The sequence below is a fragment of the Thermobia domestica genome, chromosome 4, assembly GCF_964235325.1.
Source record: "Thermobia domestica chromosome 4, izTheDome1.hap1.1, whole genome shotgun sequence".
NCBI classification, from domain to species: Eukaryota; Metazoa; Arthropoda; class Insecta; order Zygentoma; family Lepismatidae; genus Thermobia; species Thermobia domestica.
In genome coordinates this window covers 259,829,071-259,847,234 of record NC_137457.1, presented here as the reverse complement: position 1 = coordinate 259,847,234, position 18,164 = coordinate 259,829,071, and the positions used below count along the sequence as shown (strand labels likewise).

The window sequence follows — 18,164 nt, the reverse complement described above, 5'->3', positions numbered from 1 at the left end:
ATTTCGGATTAGAGAGTGGAATTAATATAAATATTTTACGCCATGCATTAATGTACAGTATAGGTTAAAATTGAACGTTCCTCCCTTTGTGATACATAAATCTGCAACATAGGAAAAATAAATGAAACAAATTTTAAATAAATAATATTTTCTTTTTAAAGCAAAATGGTACAAATTACATTTTGACAAAATCCATAATACTGAGTTTAAAGCATATTGTTACATTAACAATGCTCTTAACAAAATCATACCATATGCAACAACAATTATTTACAATATGTACATACATAATGATTAAGAATCCATTCGCTTTTGTTGCACAGGTATTTTAGTAAAACTGTACCAGCAAGTCGTTACAGGAGTACACCGCCTAGTGTCATAGTAAATTAATATCGTATGAAGCATGAATTGCTATTTTATTTCCAGCTGCCATGGACATTTGGGAGTAAGTTTCGAAGAGCAAGTTTGATATCTACGCATGGATCAATACTAAGGCTATCTGAAATTGGTGGGTAGAATGGGGAAATATAAAATTGGTGAGTAAAAAGTTTAAAAGAAACGGTAGATCTTCGATTATCTGGAATTTTGTTTTCATTAATAAGTTGGGCTCACTAAATATAAAATGTCATATTCTTTTGTTTTGTTTACATTATTATGTCGTAGTTATTTTTTAACAACTATGTCGTATCTAATTTCTTTTCGGGTACTTGCTTCCTTACAGTTTTAAATAACCCTGAATTGTTTTGAATTCTCAAAAGGTCAATTAATTTAATAAATTGAATAAGGAACCAACCAATTTTTGATATATTCTTCCTTACCCGCGGTTCAGAAGGCAGGCTGTTTCACCAAATAGACTTCTTGCTTTTTTGTCTCTTGACTAAAGATTTATCCTATAAGATACGTGCAAAGTTTTAAGAATCATCCTCTGTATAAAATTATATAATACAAAGTAAAAATTGTTGTACAGACGTCACTAGAAGTGAAATTATAGTGGTTCTACTGCATGTTCGTTCGTTTATTTTACCTTTTCCCGAGATTTTTCCATTATTATTATTTTCAATGTATTATTGCTATCAATACGTTTATCACTCACTTCTTTTTGTTTTTAAGAAAAAGAAACCACAGGTTACAAAATATTGGATGTGGTAAATTATATTAGCATGAAGTACTAAGTTATTACGTAAGAGTTTTCTACAAAAATTTACAAGTACCTGTGTATTTCGTGTTTTGATTACTTAGATGTGAATTTATCTTAAAATCAAGATTTAAAAACAAAACATAATGAACTGAGGCCAAGTCACACCAATTCCTTTTCTTTTTTGAAAAAAAACAATGGTTTACTGTAATTGAAATCAAACTGGATTTCACCAGTGGATACTAGATAACTTCATTAGAAAAATTCGACATCGATTATATATTTTGGAATCACACATATATACTTAAAGTCGTATTAACATCATTTAGGTATCCAGGGCCTCGACTAGGAGCCGTTCTCTGGACACGTGGTTAGAAGGGCGCCAAATTTCATTTCCCCTAGGTGACACATAGTCGCAGGGCTATACGTGTCAGGTGATGTACAAACAATTAAATGCCTAGAAAAACTTTTTAAAAATATTTAGGTATACAATTTGTATGTTCTAAACATCTGGTATAAACTGAATAGATCTCTTCGCGATATATAATCAACATATTATATAACGGGCCCTTAATAGTTTAATTAAGTGTAATCTTCATTTTCTACTCGGCGTAATTAATATGGTCACAATTATTAAGATCAAACCGAACAATCATTGGTTACAAATTAAGGGGAATCCAATGATTCCTTGCACTTTTTGTTAGTTTAGCCCCATGTTCAGCAATGAAGTTATATAAGAATCGAACCTGGGCCTCCTGCGCCGAAGACACGTACACTAACCATGCCACGAGCAAGCTCCTTGAACTTCCTGAGTTGTTCTCAATGTTTAGTCACGTGATGTTATCAATTGTGAATTCGAAACACATTTCTTGGTATGCGTCCCTACATGTTTAAGGGTTTAATTCTTTTTTAAAATGTTAACAGTACTGAAAACCATTACCTCTTCCAGTTTTGTTTTATTCATCATACTTGAATAATAAAGCAAGCTTTTCAGAACACATGGAAACATAAAATTATATTTTAAAATAGCACATGCCGTGAATTTTACCGCTTCAATTCGAGAATAATAATTAGAAAACGTTATCAAAACTCACAGGGGGTTACTAAACGGTATCGTTATGTAACTTGAAAATATTGATAATATTGTAATATCCTATGTGATGCCGTAAACAAGCAGTTTTACGCTTCAATGTTTACAAACACCACCACATGGTTGGACAAGAGGATCTCCCACCAGAGGGACCTATAATCACATGCAGACGACGGCTTCTGGCCCCTCCCACGGAGCAGAAGACGACATTGGAGCAGCAGCGCCACCGCCACCCAAAGGACCTTATAAAATGGATGGACGAAGGCAACTCGACACCAGTTTTCTGGTGACCCTCCTACTGTCTGCTTCGAGACTTTAGGAGTAACCTAACCCCAGGGCCTCTAGTCTGCTACGGGACTACGCCTATCCTTTCTCCTGGCTTTGCCTGCTTCGGGGCTCTGTTGGTCATCTAACCTATCCACTGCTTGCTTCGAGCTTTGGGCACCTAAATTCCACTCCTCTTTACCTGCTTCGGGGCTCTGTTGGAGATCCTGTCTGCGACCTTACGGTCAAAGACCACCTATAACTCACCTTGATTCTAAAGAGATCAATTTGTATAGTATTTTGTAAAAATACTTTTATAAAGAAAAGTTTTATAATAAAACTGGTAGTGGAAGTCGATTCCGGACGCTCTTTTTATTAAATGCTCTACCCAAAATCCTATATGAGACAAAGTTTTACAATATAAACTTTACACTCGCTGCCAATCACTCACATGGAACATTACAGGATTGCCAAACGACTAGCACTGCAATGTTTTCATCTTGAAAACACTAAACATTGCCACAACATCTGCCACATACTTTGGACATACGAAGATCATCCATGTTCTTGTTGACAAACTTCAATATTCATAATGCAATGTGCCTTAATCTTATTTTAGAACTACTATAGACGTTGTTGACATAATGTTGGTCAGTGATGAGCAAATGGCGGCCCAAAATGACAAGTATATGATTTGTTCTTAATTCCATATGTAATAAGAGAAATGCAGTTGAACACTTCAATCACGACTTGACTTTTGATTTTTTTTTTTTAAAACTTTTCATTACCAAAATTTCATGCTACAGACTTTCAGGTGTTTGTAGCTCAAGCCCTAATTAGCTTAGGCACATGAAACAAGAAGCAGAATACGGATATGATAAAACAAAGACGCAGAAAACGAATGATTTACGCATATCCAGCGAAGTACTGGCTCAAGAGTAGGGGAAAGGATAACATAAAATGGCCCCCAACGATGGTTCTTATTTCATCCTGGTCTGCAGTTGGTACATTATAAATTTGTTATCACTCTGCTAGATAATACAAGATAGACCATGTTATAAAGGGTGCTCGGCTTAAAGGACCAATGAACGTAAAATTCATAACTTCTGATCTAATTATTACATTAATACAGAGTTCATTTCTACAACTATGACGTCACACTGCGCATACCTATGCGAAATACTCCATTGTGTACGAAGTGCGCGTCATGAAGCCGTCACAATTGATGTAAACAACACACCAGGAAGCTTTTTGCGTAGAGTAAGGGTGTAGTCTAAGAGATTTGAGGTGCTCTTCTCGCTGAAACTAAATCACGTGACTGGAGACTATGGCACTGCCACTCAAAGCAGTACGGGTAGCACAAACTACTGAAAACAAAAATGAATCCTATGATTGTGGGTTTGATGCAATTACCCAGTAATACAATTACCTCCTGCGAGTGGTACGATACAATGTCAGTGATACAACTGCAGCCAGCAGAGTCGTTGATATCACTTTCGCTTCATTGTAGGGTGATTTGAATATCAATTGCCCGTATAGGGAGTGATACATCAGGGTGATAAGTCGTTTTTCTGTATGTTAACTTTCACCGAGCTGAAGAGTGTTAATACTCGTGCAAACGTCGTTTTCGTCTTGAGTATCAACTATAACTTACAGATAATATACGTACGTTTAACTTTATCAAGAAATAAGACAAATGCCTTCGTGAATCCGTGAGTTTAATTCATTATCGGACCACTACATAAAGTGTACCGAAGTCCATTCGACAAACCAGTATGGAATTTATATTTTTTTTAAAAAAAAATAGGTTTAAAAACTAGAGTCTGAGATCTATGCGATCCTATTTATGCTACTATCAACAGTATTACACCAGAAATGCTGAACAACATGTGTCGAGAATAGAATATTCACTACACGCCACGAATGGTGCACATAGTGATGTCTAATAAATGAAGCTTTTTGAGTTCCTCTACTTGTAGAACTAAACTTTGTAGAAATATATTAACTAGATCGGAAGTTATGATTTTTTCTCTTCTTGGATGTTTATGCCAGACATCTTGTATAGGTAAAATTTTACTTTTCTAATTGATATGATTAACAATAGTGAATTTGAAACACATTTCCTGGTGGCGTTTACTGTTTACTCTTCTTCAACATATTTTAAGTGAGAAAGAGATTACATCATATCTCAAGCAAGACAAAAACTTTTGTATGGAATTAATTCGAAATTTTAATATGAATTTAACTCATTTTGAGTTTGTTCATAATAAAATTTTAGATAAGAACGTTTATAATGTAACATGTTTAATCATAACTTTAATACTTTCACGTTTTCCAACATTACTTTACTGTTTTGTCAGATTCTAGTCTTCAGATTTGTATAAAACATGGGCAACCTTTCAAGACTTCCAGTCAAGAATTAATTCAACCAACTTCTCATTTAAAATTTGTCGTCATAGACTTAAGACGTTTATTTTGAATTTATATTAAAACGTAGGTTTCTTTCCCAGCAGCCACTGGTTACAGTTTCCCAGCAGCGATTTGTTCTTTTTAAAGATCGCGTATTGTGATTTTCCTTATCCTACGCTACACTTATTTACATATTAACAAACTTTAAGAAAAAGCAAAACCTGTTCTTATGCGATAAATACTTATTATGTGTCTTCACTGGATACTTCTGTACATCTTTCTTTTGAATTGTCTGTAGGATTTTCCTCACGCTTTCTGTTTGTTTGTACATTCACATCTTCAACTTCACTGTGTCCACTCTCTGTCACTGATATTGATTTAGATTTCTGCAATTCATCTTTCTCTGTTTTCGACTTCTTTCGATATCTAGGAAAACTTGCATAAACATAACCATCAACTGCTTCTGTATCCACATCTTGTTTGGGGATTTCTTCCACTACCACTTCTTCATCTGAATCTTGGAAAGCTAAGTTGATGTTATACGCGTCTGACACTTCAATTTCGTCACCTGATTGGCTGATACATTCCTGCTCATCGAATGCCTTTTCTTCCTTGGATTTACACATAGAAGCATCTGTGTCCGAGTTCACCTGTTGATTGACAATAACAGTTTGTAATGGAGCTGAAATAGCCATATCCAAAACCTCATTTCCAGGAGACTTCTTGCAATCTTCTTTTGCTTTTCCTGCATCATTTATTGACTCTTCTTTATTATCCTTTGGTTTCTTCTTCACTATGTCATTCCCTTCTTGTTGTGGTCGCTTGCTCAAGTAAAACTTATTAATTATGAAATATATAATTCCTGTAGTAGTACAAGCAATGGCGAATATTCTATACGTAGGTCTTGTACCAATCCCTTTTATCATGTATCCACCAATCAGACTACCTGCTCCTTTTCCTGTAAGAAGAAACAAATAAAAAATTATAAAAATGCTTTAGATTTTTGAAATTTAAATAATTTATGTAAATTTCTGTTAAACATTTAGTATGTTGCTATCCTATATTACTAAATGATTCAGCTGTTCCAATTAAAATTACAAATAACTATGTAGGATTTTTTTTACAATCTTTGCACTTGAGTTCTTATGTTTCCCATCCATATGCAGCACCGAGGTTACGAAGAAAAGAACCGGATAACGAACCTACGCTTGAATTCAGTGCAGTTAGAGGATGCTGTACAAATCAACACAAACAGTGTAGACCGTTCCTAATCAAAGTTCCTTTCTTCCAAGCGAGCCGGATTACTGGTCCATGCCACTGTTTCCGACCTTTCGAAATATAGCAGAGTGCTGGACTACGGAAACAACAGTTGAAATATCAAAGATATGTGTGCATGCATGAGAACGATCCCTGGTCTAGAGCGTTACTTAAATACTTAGAAAATAAGGCATCAAAAGCATTTTCATCATTTCTATCTATACTTATTGATTTAAGTTAGGGATGAGCAAAACCGGTTTTTACAAAAATGGAAACCCGAAAAACCGACATTTCGGTTTTCTCAAAAATCGGCTCGGTTTTTCACCGAAACCAGTTTCGGTTTTCACCGAAACTGGTTTCGGTGAAAACTTTTGGAAAATACATAAAACAATTTTGTGGAAACGGATTCGGTTTCCGGAGAACAACGAAACACTATTCTGGTCAGAAATAGAACACATTTTGAAAAAAAACGGAACCGGTTTTGAGGGAAAACCGAAATCGAATCCGGTGAAAAACCGAAACGGTTTTGGGAAAACAAACCGGTTTTTAAAATTTTTCAAAAACCGGTTTTTGTGCCTACCACTAATTTAATTATACCTATATACCAGACATATAAACAGGAATGTATTTCGGAGGATCAAAAGCTCTCGGGGGTAGAGGTCTGCACGGGCCGGAATATTTAGCTCGAGCCCAGCCAATGATTTATAATGTAAGTCCAACCCGATGTCCGAAATATGTTTTAGCTCTTAGGCCCGATTCTTTCCCGAGCCCGTGTGATAATCAAATAAGCTCGAATTACAGAAACTTAATAATTAACTCTAAATTGTATTTTTATTTACAGTAGTTAGAGGTTTAAAGTTCTCCAGAAAGAACGTTCCGATATATGTCGTTGTTCAGTATATTTACCCAACTAGACCCGAAAAAGGCTTGAGAAATATGGTTGTATATTTAAAACTTTACCACCCGAGCCCGCCTCGAGTCCGAAGTGATCTATGGTTTGTGAGCCCGAGCCCAACTCGGATCTAAGCACACGGCCTCGGTCCGAGTCCGTGCAGATCTCTATTGGGGGGGGGGGGATATAAATTCAATATAAGAGTAAATTATAATAGAATTTGTAAAATCATCCCTAAAATTAGATTAAACTTATAGAAAAATCCGGTTTTCAGGGGCTCCGGACCTCCAGGTCCCACCCACTACGTACGTCCCTGCTGCGTGTCCATTATAGATTTAATATCTCTTAGGCGCCGACTTCTAATTTTATTTATTTATTCATTTATTTTTGAATGGACAATTACGCTTATTGGATAACGTGTCACATTGTGATTTTCTTTAAACAGATCCAATAGACAAGTAGTTACAAGAGTGGGTAGCTTTCCTCAGAGAAGCGCCAAATACCATCAAGGAGCGATAGACTATTGTCATAAAGTGAACTATGAAATAACTTTTAAACTGTAAAGGCGTCAACATCTATTTTTACTAATATCTTGGACAACAATAGTTACAATGCCGTTACAGGCTTAATTTCGTTAAATTTAAAAACAAATGTCCCGGTACAAGTAAAAGCAAAGAAAGACAACAGCTCTTTCGCAAGTACTCAATTAATGTGATATTTCAGAGTTCTGTAATGTGTACCTGTTAGAGGATAGTGAGAAGAATAATCATTTATTTAGTTCCCAATAGATCTGTCATGTAAGCTAGTTATTGTTATCATTAGGCTTTCATTAACGATATAGAATTATCTTTTGTGTTCTACTAATCAAAATGTCCGTTCTCTGCGAAAATAATAAATTTATGGTAATGCAAATGTAATAATACAAATCCATAAGATATATACCTTTTGAAATACATTTTGAAACACCATACCCGTCTAAAATAACCACTTTGATTACAATAATATGATTTTAGAAAAAAGCTAGTTTAAAATCATTTCAAACGAATCAGCCGTTTTCCTGACATCAAAAACTTCAGATTTGACACTAGTCTCAGTCTTTTTGAACATGTTATTTTTCACTGTTTCTTACCCTCAAGATGGTACAGCTGAAATTGGACTTAAACGGCATCGGAAGTGTCACTATTCATCTTAACGACTCCAAGAATTAGGCTATAAATTCTACACGAATATCGGTCGTTTTCGATTATTATTATTATTACATATCACCCCTTTTCATTCTCACTCCTACGAGTGCTAAGGATGCTTTGCTACCGCAATAATTCCTCGAAATTGTAAATAATCTATGTACTATGTCTGGTTGAAATTGCTCCAGGCATACCAGAGTTATACTACAACATACGTCGCCGCGAATACACGAGCAAGATAAATAGGCCTTGCCCCTTTCAATTCCCGAGTCAGTAAACGTGCCTATCTCGACTAAACTTGTGTTTAAATGTCATCGAAAGTGCGTCCAATCAGCATAATGACCACGAAAATTATGGATTTGACACTAATCTCAGTCATTTTGAATACTTTATTTTTATCTATTCTTGTCACTCAGACCTCAGCAAGCCCGGCGCTCTTGGATCTGACACTAATCTTGGTAATTTTGAACATTTTAATTTTCACTCCTGATCTTTCTATGTCGATGCAGGTTAAACTTAGACATAAGAGGAATCTGGAGTGCCTTATCCATTTCACCAGTTCCAAAAACTATGGAATCGACACTAATATCGATCAGTTTTGATTATTTCTACCTGTCCCCCTTTCCCAACTGCTAGGGATGCTAAGGATGTCTTACTCCCTCGACTGAATGTGAGTTCAAATATAATGGGAACTGTCACCAATCACTATAGTGACCCTGAAAATAGGGTCGAAAGTTATTGATTCGAAACTAATCTCGGTCTTCCTGGACATTTTAGTTTTCTGGCAACATAATAATATTGTTGGGAGTTGAACTTGGGCTTAAACGGAATTGGAAATGTCATTGTTTATCACAGTGATCCCGAACTGGAATATACACTAGTATTGGTCGATTTCGATTATTTATACATATCACCCCCAGAAACTGTGTTGACTTATCTCAGCAATATTCTTTCCAGATTGTAAATACTATATGTATCATATTTGGTTGTAATTGCTTCAGGCGCTCCAGATCTATGGTGGAACACACATACAAACATACATACGTCCATTATATACTGGAAATAGCTTGTTTAAAAAGTGTTCTATGAGATTGATTATTTTTAAATGGCTTTTCTTGTGTAGCTATATTTGTCTACATTAGTTAATTTAAATGACAAAATGAAAGATGTTTGCTTAATAATAATGAATAATAAAAATATATGATATAGAAAATGTCCCAATATTCACACACGTAAATAAATTCATTATTAATTGAATTAGATATGATATTTAAAATATAACACACACTATCGCAAAATCAGTAACAAAAAGATAATGTTGCGAAATTAGGAAAGTCTAATGTGAAATAAGGAAAGATAATTGGACAATTGGAGAAAATTATAGTCTGAACTTCAGTATCTCTTTCTGTTACAATGCACTTATAAAATAATCTGATCTGTTATTATTTGTAAATATTCTAATTGATAATGTATAGCAAAATATACTGTACAACCGGGCATACTTGGTGAATACTGGCACCATTTCTTCCAGAAATGAAAAGTACTTTTTGAGAGTATTTATTATTTATCTTACGGAATTTCCTTATCGGATAAATTCTTTAGTAAGACTTCAGAGTAATCAATTTGTCGCATAAAATATCTGTATTGGGTTTATATTAACTCTTCCCCTTTTCATTTCTTAAACTAACAGAAGTCTAAGTGAAGCTGTATATACCAACTTACCAACACCGAAATAGAGTCCTCCAAGAAGACCCTGAATACTGGAGTCCGTAGACACAGAAGAGAGTTTAGCGGCATAGGTGACGGCTGCTGTGAATGTCAGGGCTGAGGTGACTCCTTCCATTGCTTCAAATATTAGGCACAGCCATGGATTGTAAATTAAAGAGTAACCTAGAAAGAAAATAATTAGCTTTAGTAAATATTTTGTTATTTTGTTCTATAAAACGGTCAAAATCATACGCATTACGATACTCAATTTTACAGTAAATACGTAAATAACTCTAAAAAAAACTGAAAGGCGTTGTGGTGATATGAATCCCATTTTTGGTAATTTGTTATATTTGACTATATCATAGAACGAAATTATCATTAATATTACCAGGAATTACTATATTAATACAGACAATGACACCATCTTTTACCGCATATATAACATAAACACTCACACATCTTACATTCAAAATTTCTAGTGAATTATAAAATCTGAGACTTCAGGTAACATTGGTAAGACGCACATCACGTGATAAAAAATCTAGGTTTTGATCAGCCAAAAACTAATCCAAGCCTTTCTTGGCACTTGGAATGACATTGAGTCTGTAGATGTTTCCTTTTGTACGAAATTTAAATATATAATATTTAAATATGTAGTGATAATGTGGAAAATAGTACAGCAGAAACTGGTTGCTGTTATGCATTTTATGTAGCATCTAAATTATTGATTTAAGTAATTCATTGTCAAATTATTAGAAATGTTGTGAAAATAAATTCAGAAATTTGTTAGGCAACTCCTGCCATTAAATTTGAGGGGTTAACGTCGTTGATATAATTATATTTAGGAATTATTATTAAAGCTAATTTATTAACTGATTTTTGTGTTAACATATATCAATTTTGTTATTTGCACTGTTGTTGATTTTATTTTATTTTTATAATATTTAATAAAGAAAGCAACACAATATGAAGTATTTATGAAGACTCAAGTTAGCTCACATAATTGACTAGATTTATATTGTTATTATTAATGAACAGATTTCTAAGTTTTTCGGTACACTCAGTGGCTGTTTAATATAACACTGGCTACCTTGTACTTCGGTTGTTCTATTAATTTCAAGAGATCTGAGTTTTACGTAATGTGTGAATAGTATGAGAAGTTGGAGTCTAACGTTGACTATTATTATTATTATTATTATTATTATTATTATTATTATTATTATTATTATTATTATTATTATTATTATTATTATTATTATTATTATTAAGAATTCTGCCTTTTGGCAGGTCCTGGGACTAGTTCTTTCTTCTTAATTTTCACTTTCAAATAGATGGTAAATGATGGATTTTTTCTACTCGCTCCACACTAGTAAGCCGCCCTGTGTTAAAAGGAAAAAAGTAAAGTTGCCAGTTCACGAGGCTGTTCCTTTGGGCCCTTACCATGCCAAGAATACAGCAATACAGTATTATAGTTCGCGTCACCCGAATTGGCGTGTGGCATCAGCCAATAAGCTCGCAGTGCGCTGTTACTAAACTTTCGAGGATGAATCTAATCATTCGTAATTGATTTTTGTTCGTATTTGTGGACAGTTATGAATGATTAGATTCCTCCCTGAAGGTTTAGTAACAGCGCACTGCGAGCTTATTGGCTGATGCCACACGCCAATTCGGGTGACGCGAACCATAGGAAACGGCATTGAGGTATTCTAAATTCCCTCACATCATGGGTGCACGCTCCCCGCGTCATTCTTGCGTGCCGTTATGTTCTATTCGAATTGTCTGATGAAGTGAAAACAATGCTTCTTAATGTACACATGGCGACTTACTAGAGTGGAGTCCAAACGGTTGGTGCAATTGAAAAATTTCACCACTGATAGATTGCCTATTTCCACCCCATTTCCTCTCTTTCCATTTTTTTCGAATCATTTCCCATAAGGATGGCGCCCACGAACACGGACTTCTGATAAACCCGATTTATCGATTGACATGTTTCATCTTTAGATTATACTATTATTATTATTATTATTATTATTATTATTATTATTATTATTATTATTATTGGTTTGAGGATGATATGGTGCTTTTTCCGGAATCTGAAGGGAAAATCAATAACATGTTAGAAAACTTGAACATGTGGTATGAAGAATATGGGCTGAAAATGAATGTTAGAAAGACAAAATACATGGTGATTGGAATAAAGCGGTCGGTATCAAATATAGAAGAAGGGGAGGAGGGAGAAATAGAACAAATGACTAATTTTCGATACCTGGGTAACATTATTAGTGATGATATGAAGTACAAAATGTCAAATAAAAGCAAGGATAGAAATGGTGAAAGAAGCCTTTGGGAAGAAGAAAATACTATTTTGTGGAAACTTGAATAAGAAGTTGAGAAAAACATTACAAAATGCTTCATGTGGAATATTATACTATTCTATATGGGTCAGAAACATAGACATTGCGGAAAATGATGTATAACGACCGAAGCTTTGGAAGTGTGGGTGTGGAGAAGAATGGAAAGAATTACATAAGAAAAAGAATTACGTAAGAAAAAGAAAGGGTCTTATAAATGGTGTGGGAGACACGAACAATTTAAGATATTAAGAAGAGGAAGAGAAACTGGTTGGGTCATTTGCTAAGAAAGAACTTATCATGGGTGTCTTCCTGTTCTGCCTAATGACCCTCCAACACTTTGTAACGCATTCTTGATTTAATCTTATCTCTAGGCAGAACAGGAATTCCTGTTCTGCCTAAGTCCTGTTCTGCCTAATGCACACAAAAGGGGATATTTAGATTTGAGGGAAATTTATTAGTACATATTTACCCTTGATTTTCAAATATCATTCAAGAACTCTTTAGATTGAACACGCGAGTAGAACGAATTGTTTCAAGTGACCAAATACCCCTAATAATCATTTTTAGTATAAAAAAATGTATGGAAAGTATCCGGTATAATGTAAAAAGCAAAACACCACAATTACGTTGAGTAAAATGATTACACAATTTATTAGAGATAAATACTTCCAAATATCTACAAAAGAAACTTTAGAAAAACAAAGTTTGCTCTAGAATAATAAATTAAAGTATCAGAAAGGAAATACAGTTTTAACTTCTTAAAGTCACATATATATCTTTTCAATTTGAGAGAGAACAAAACTTCGAAACTTCGAAACACATACTAAACCCACACACAACCTTGATTGCTATAAATGTAAACTGTAAGCTACAGCGTCTACATAGGAAATCAAATCCAATTGACCCGACTCTAATCTACTTTGCAAGGACTTGATTCTCTGCTGAATATGCTTATATTTTAGTTTCTGTTCTCTAGGTTTCTTCCCAACTTCTAGAAGCATAATTGATCTTCCAATTTTTTTTTTTCAGAATTTCACTTAACTTACCCATTACCAGGATTGACAAGTGAAATTCTGAGCTTTAATTTGCGTATAATAGGTAACCTGCATCCAATGCTGAAAAGCTAGAGAGAGGGTTTAGTAGCACCATCTTGTCTACATGGAAGCTTATGATTGCATTTATAGGGTTGATTGATTGATTTTGATTACAATATAGGTGACTTACTAATTTTACATATGCAATTGTCTAACCAGAGTCCGGGTTTTGAAATACTTTTTTTCCTGCAGGTCCTTGGTACGGTTGAAAATTTACAGAAGCTTGTAAGCGGGGACATATTATTTATGGATGATACATTTAAAGTTGCTCCACGTCTATTTCATCAACTTTATACCTTACATGGGAAATATTTGGGGCAGGTCATTCTATTTCTATTTTGTCTACTGCCAAGCAAAAAAAGAGGACGATTATTACAGAATGCTATGCTTAATTAAGGAGAAGGCTGTTGATAATGGTTTCACCTTGCATCCTGCCAAAGTTGTTGTGGACTTTGAAAGGGCTGCTATCAATGCTCTATTTAGATCTTTTCCTAATGCTACTGTTCGTGATTGTTTCTTCCACTATACTTAGTGCATCTAGAGAAAAGTCCACTCACTGGGTTTATCTTCATTGTACAGTCAAGATATGCAAGTTAGAAGGTGGATACGACGAGCTAGTGCTTTACCACTTGTACCCATTGATAAAATTGGTGATATGTACTTACATACACAAGATGCACCAGAAGTGCCGATTCGAGACGATTTTCATGATTATTTGGTTGAAACGTGGTTGGACGATGCAGACGCCAAGTTCACACCGTAAGTACTGTATAGTTAGGTTTACTTTTTCTTACGAATTATATAAAACATATGTAATTTCCTATTGCAGTAATTTTTCCTCATTACCGATTTGGGTTTAGTATATTGGTCCAAAATTGCAATAAAAAAAGACAGACAAAACTATTTGTTTATGTTGATCAATTCCAGTGTTTCCTCAAACATGTAGTTTTCGAAAATGGCTCTGATTGTCACTGAATAAAGTGACACTGACACCATTGTCAAAAGCCCGCAAATTAATTACAGTAATTCATATGTAATTTAAGTACATTCCATATGTTATTAATGGCTGAAGTAATGGTTAGCTGTGTAAGTGTAATAATTATGGATATTCAAATATCTGAGCTCCCCATGTAGATACTTTTCAGTGTGAAGGGATTTTTATGTACTTCTGTCTCCTCCCACTTTGATTGTTGCGATTTTGTAACCTGTGTTAGAACGTTTAGTCTGTTTACTGCACACTGAATTTCAGACATTTTGGCAGGAAACTTGATGCGCTTTTCGTTGAAAATTCAACAGATATTTCAGACAATTATCTATTCGTAAACGTTATAATTTGTTTGCTTAGTGTTGTTCAATACTAATGCTCTCTTAAATGTTTTCCAGTGAACTATGGAACCATTATGACAACGAAGAAGAAAGAACAACCAATATAGTGGAGGGCTGGCATTCGAAGTTTAATAAAAGGCTGGCAAAGGAACATCCGAATATGTTTACCCTTGTCCAGCTTTTACAGCAAGAGCAGAACGAAAATGGAAAATCAATGATGCTTCTAGAAGTTGGGAAGAAACCTAGAGAACAGAAACTAAAATATAAGCATATTCAGCAGAGAATCAAGTCCTTGCAAAGTAGATTAGAGTCGGGTCAATTGGATTTGATTTCCTATGTAGACGCTGTAGCTTACAGTTTACATTTATAGCAATCAAGGTTGTGTGTGGGTTTAGTATGTGTTTCGAAGTTTCGAAGTTTTGTTCTCTCTCAAATTGAAAAGATATATATGTGACTTTAAGAAGTTAAAACTGTATTTCCTTTCTGATACTTTAATTTATTATTCTAGAGCAAACTTTGTTCTTCTAAAGTTTCCTTTTAGATATTTGGAAGTATTTATCTCTAATAAATTGTGTAATCATTTTACTCAACGTAATTGTGGTGTTTTGCTTTTTACATTATACCGGATACTTTCCATACATTTTTTATACTAAAAATGATTATTAGGGGTATTTGGTCACTTGAAACAATTCGTTCTACTCGCGTGTTCAATCTAAAGAGTTCTTGAATGATATTTGAAAATCAAGGGTAAATATGTACTAATAAATTTCCCTCAAATCTAAATATCCCCTTTTGTGTGCATTAGGCAGAACAGGACCTAAGCAGAACAGGAATTCCTGTTCTGCCTAGAGATAAGATTAAATCAAGATTGTGTTACAAAGTGCCGGAGGGTCATTAGGCAGAACAGGTATTAGGCAGAACAAGCAGGAACGGTTTCATGAGGGACGTGCTAGAGGGTATGGTGAGGGAGAGAGAAGGAAAGACAGGGAGGAAACGAAGAAGTCTAGAACTGATGGACGAAATGAAAACAGAAAAATCTATGTGATGAGGTTAGCGAAGGACCGTCGAGCACGGAAATTTCTCAGTTGAGACAAGTGATCTAATAATAATGGCAGAATGTCTACTACGATTATTATTATTATTATTATTATTATTATTATTATTATTATTATTATTATTATTATTATTATGTATGCACTAGTATTATTGTAGAATTTTGTTGATCTTGATGCAATTTTTTCGATTGACATTGTGCCTGCATTACATGAATAACAAAAATTACATTTACAAAATCAATAATCCCTAGTAGCAAGAAAGCTTTCTGCCAGTTGGCGCGTGCTTGGCTTTTGGCTTTCTACGCTTGCACTTGAAACGCATGCTTTCATACAATCTGCCTTTTGTTGTACTTGCAAGCGATGATTTAAATCCTTCGCCAATCGTTATTGCATTACTGGCTGTTCATTGGATATTGACTTAACATGACTTGACACAAGCTTGCATGGAACACTGAAAGCAAGGTTGCCCCCATGTAACTTCGTTACTGGAATCCAGCTTGAGGCATGCTTGTACGTTTTTGTTTCTGTTACTAGGGAATACTTACCGGTAATGATAATTTTATGTTATATCCTATTAGTTCAAGTATATGATGTAAACTTGCTTGTATCGTAATGAAAAAGTTCATGAATGTATATTTTAATGTCAGTTATTTTTTATTTGTCCTCAGACATGTCATTTTTTCAACTGAATAAGATCCATCGTTTGATACATGTCTGATTTTTAGACTTTTTCTTTCATTGTACGTTAATTGCAACTTAGAAAATGTATTTGAATTTTATCTGTGTCAACCATATTCGGTTATAACTTATTTAAGTGTAAATAAACATCCTTTTCTTTCATTCATTTCATAGCTTATTTTTTTTAAAAAATAAGCATCATTAAAATCGTAAATTTACGAATAGTATTACTATGGGCACTAATAGTACTATAATTTTCCACTTTATCAATAGAGGTAAACTGGTCTATTCATACCGGACGTTGAATGATTTAAATAGAATTTAAAGACTGGTTAGGGAATATGCCTACTTCTTAATGTTCGCGATATGTTAGAAATGAACGAAATCAGGTTTATTTGGGAGTTCACTGTTTCACTTCCAGAACAATTTATATTGCTTATTTTTGTCTATTCAGCCTCTATAGTGCCTATAATATAATCTAAATGCCTAATATTACCTATTCTTTGCATTTCCTTCAAAACTAGATAGTTACGTTTCCAGGTCTCCAAGTGCCGTCCGGAGTGTCCGTGTTTGAATATATTCTTCGGGGTTAAGGAACTGGTATAATTCTGTATACCAGTTGTGCCCTGTATGTTATAGTACTTTCAGTTCCAGTTCCAGTTACCTCCCTGACGGGAGATTTATATATAAAGGAAGTCGCGGCCTTAGAGCCCTGTGGACTGTTTCACTAATGTTGTTTTATATGAAAATTGTTTGAAATAAGATTATGTATTAAGATGGCTCGTGTCAAAATGGCCGAATTAGCCTGTTTTAATTATAATTGTTTTTTCACGCTGTTAATATAGTAAGTAAGGATAAGCGGCGCATGAACATATTGAAATTGAAGCACAGTATATTAAAATTGTAACAAATAACAAAATTGTCAAAAACATTGAAATATATATAAATAGTAAAAATTGAATAAAAACAGAGCAAAGCTCTCCAATACTTAGTGTTTACAGCGCCATCTCTTATCCTCGTGTTATAGTACTTAGCTGTTGTTAGTTGTTTATAGGGATTATATTTTTAGTGTAACAAAAGACTAGGTCATCTTAATTATTTTCAATTATCGCGTAGCAACAACACTGTTTTCATTTCATTGATAGAGCTGGGGATGAAACTTAATATTACTTTCTGTGAAAACAAATTGTGCAATAAGTTCTTTGTTTTGAAGTACATAATATCGACACTTGATAGGAAAGATAATAATAATTGCTGTAAGTTACGAAATTTCGAGAAAGATTCACCATCATATCATCACAGGTATCCTGCCATTTTTGGCTGGTCACTTGCTGCAACTAAGAAGTTCTCATTCCCCACAGTCTTCTGCTAAGCAAATCTGTACAAAATAATGCAGTTTTAATATTATATCAAAGAGGGTTTAGTTAATGAAGGCTTTATGACCAGATCATAGAAAGAGAATATCAACAGAACTTGCACTGGCCTAAATTTTTGTACAGAACTTAAAAATAGCCTGTCAATTTTTCAACGAAACGGTTCTAGAAATTATGTTTCTTCATCAACGAGGAGCTGACAAAATATGAACAGTAAGGTAGGCGTCTATAATCTAATAATTTGTGTTAACTTTTAATTAGCTTGCTACTTTTGGTTAATAATAGTAATAATGTTAGTATTAGTGTAATATCATTCAGAAACCTTCAACCTTTAGTTTCAAAT

General features: G+C 34.2%; 1 protein-coding gene across 1 annotated transcript in view; it reads right to left on the bottom strand.

Annotated features, from left to right (window-relative positions):
- Positions 1-131: 131 nt before the first annotated feature.
- LOC145684025 (uncharacterized) overlaps positions 132-18,164 on the bottom strand; it is a 134,522-nt gene continuing 116,489 nt past the window's right edge. Inside the window, exons 7-8 of the mRNA XM_081755842.1 lie at positions 9,954-10,121; positions 132-5,856 (exon numbers count right to left, since the gene is read on the bottom strand). Coding sequence (XP_081611968.1) covers positions 5,144-5,856; positions 9,954-10,121 — 881 coding nt within the window. The 3' untranslated portion in view covers positions 132-5,143. The remainder of the gene's footprint in view (positions 5,857-9,953; positions 10,122-18,164) is intronic.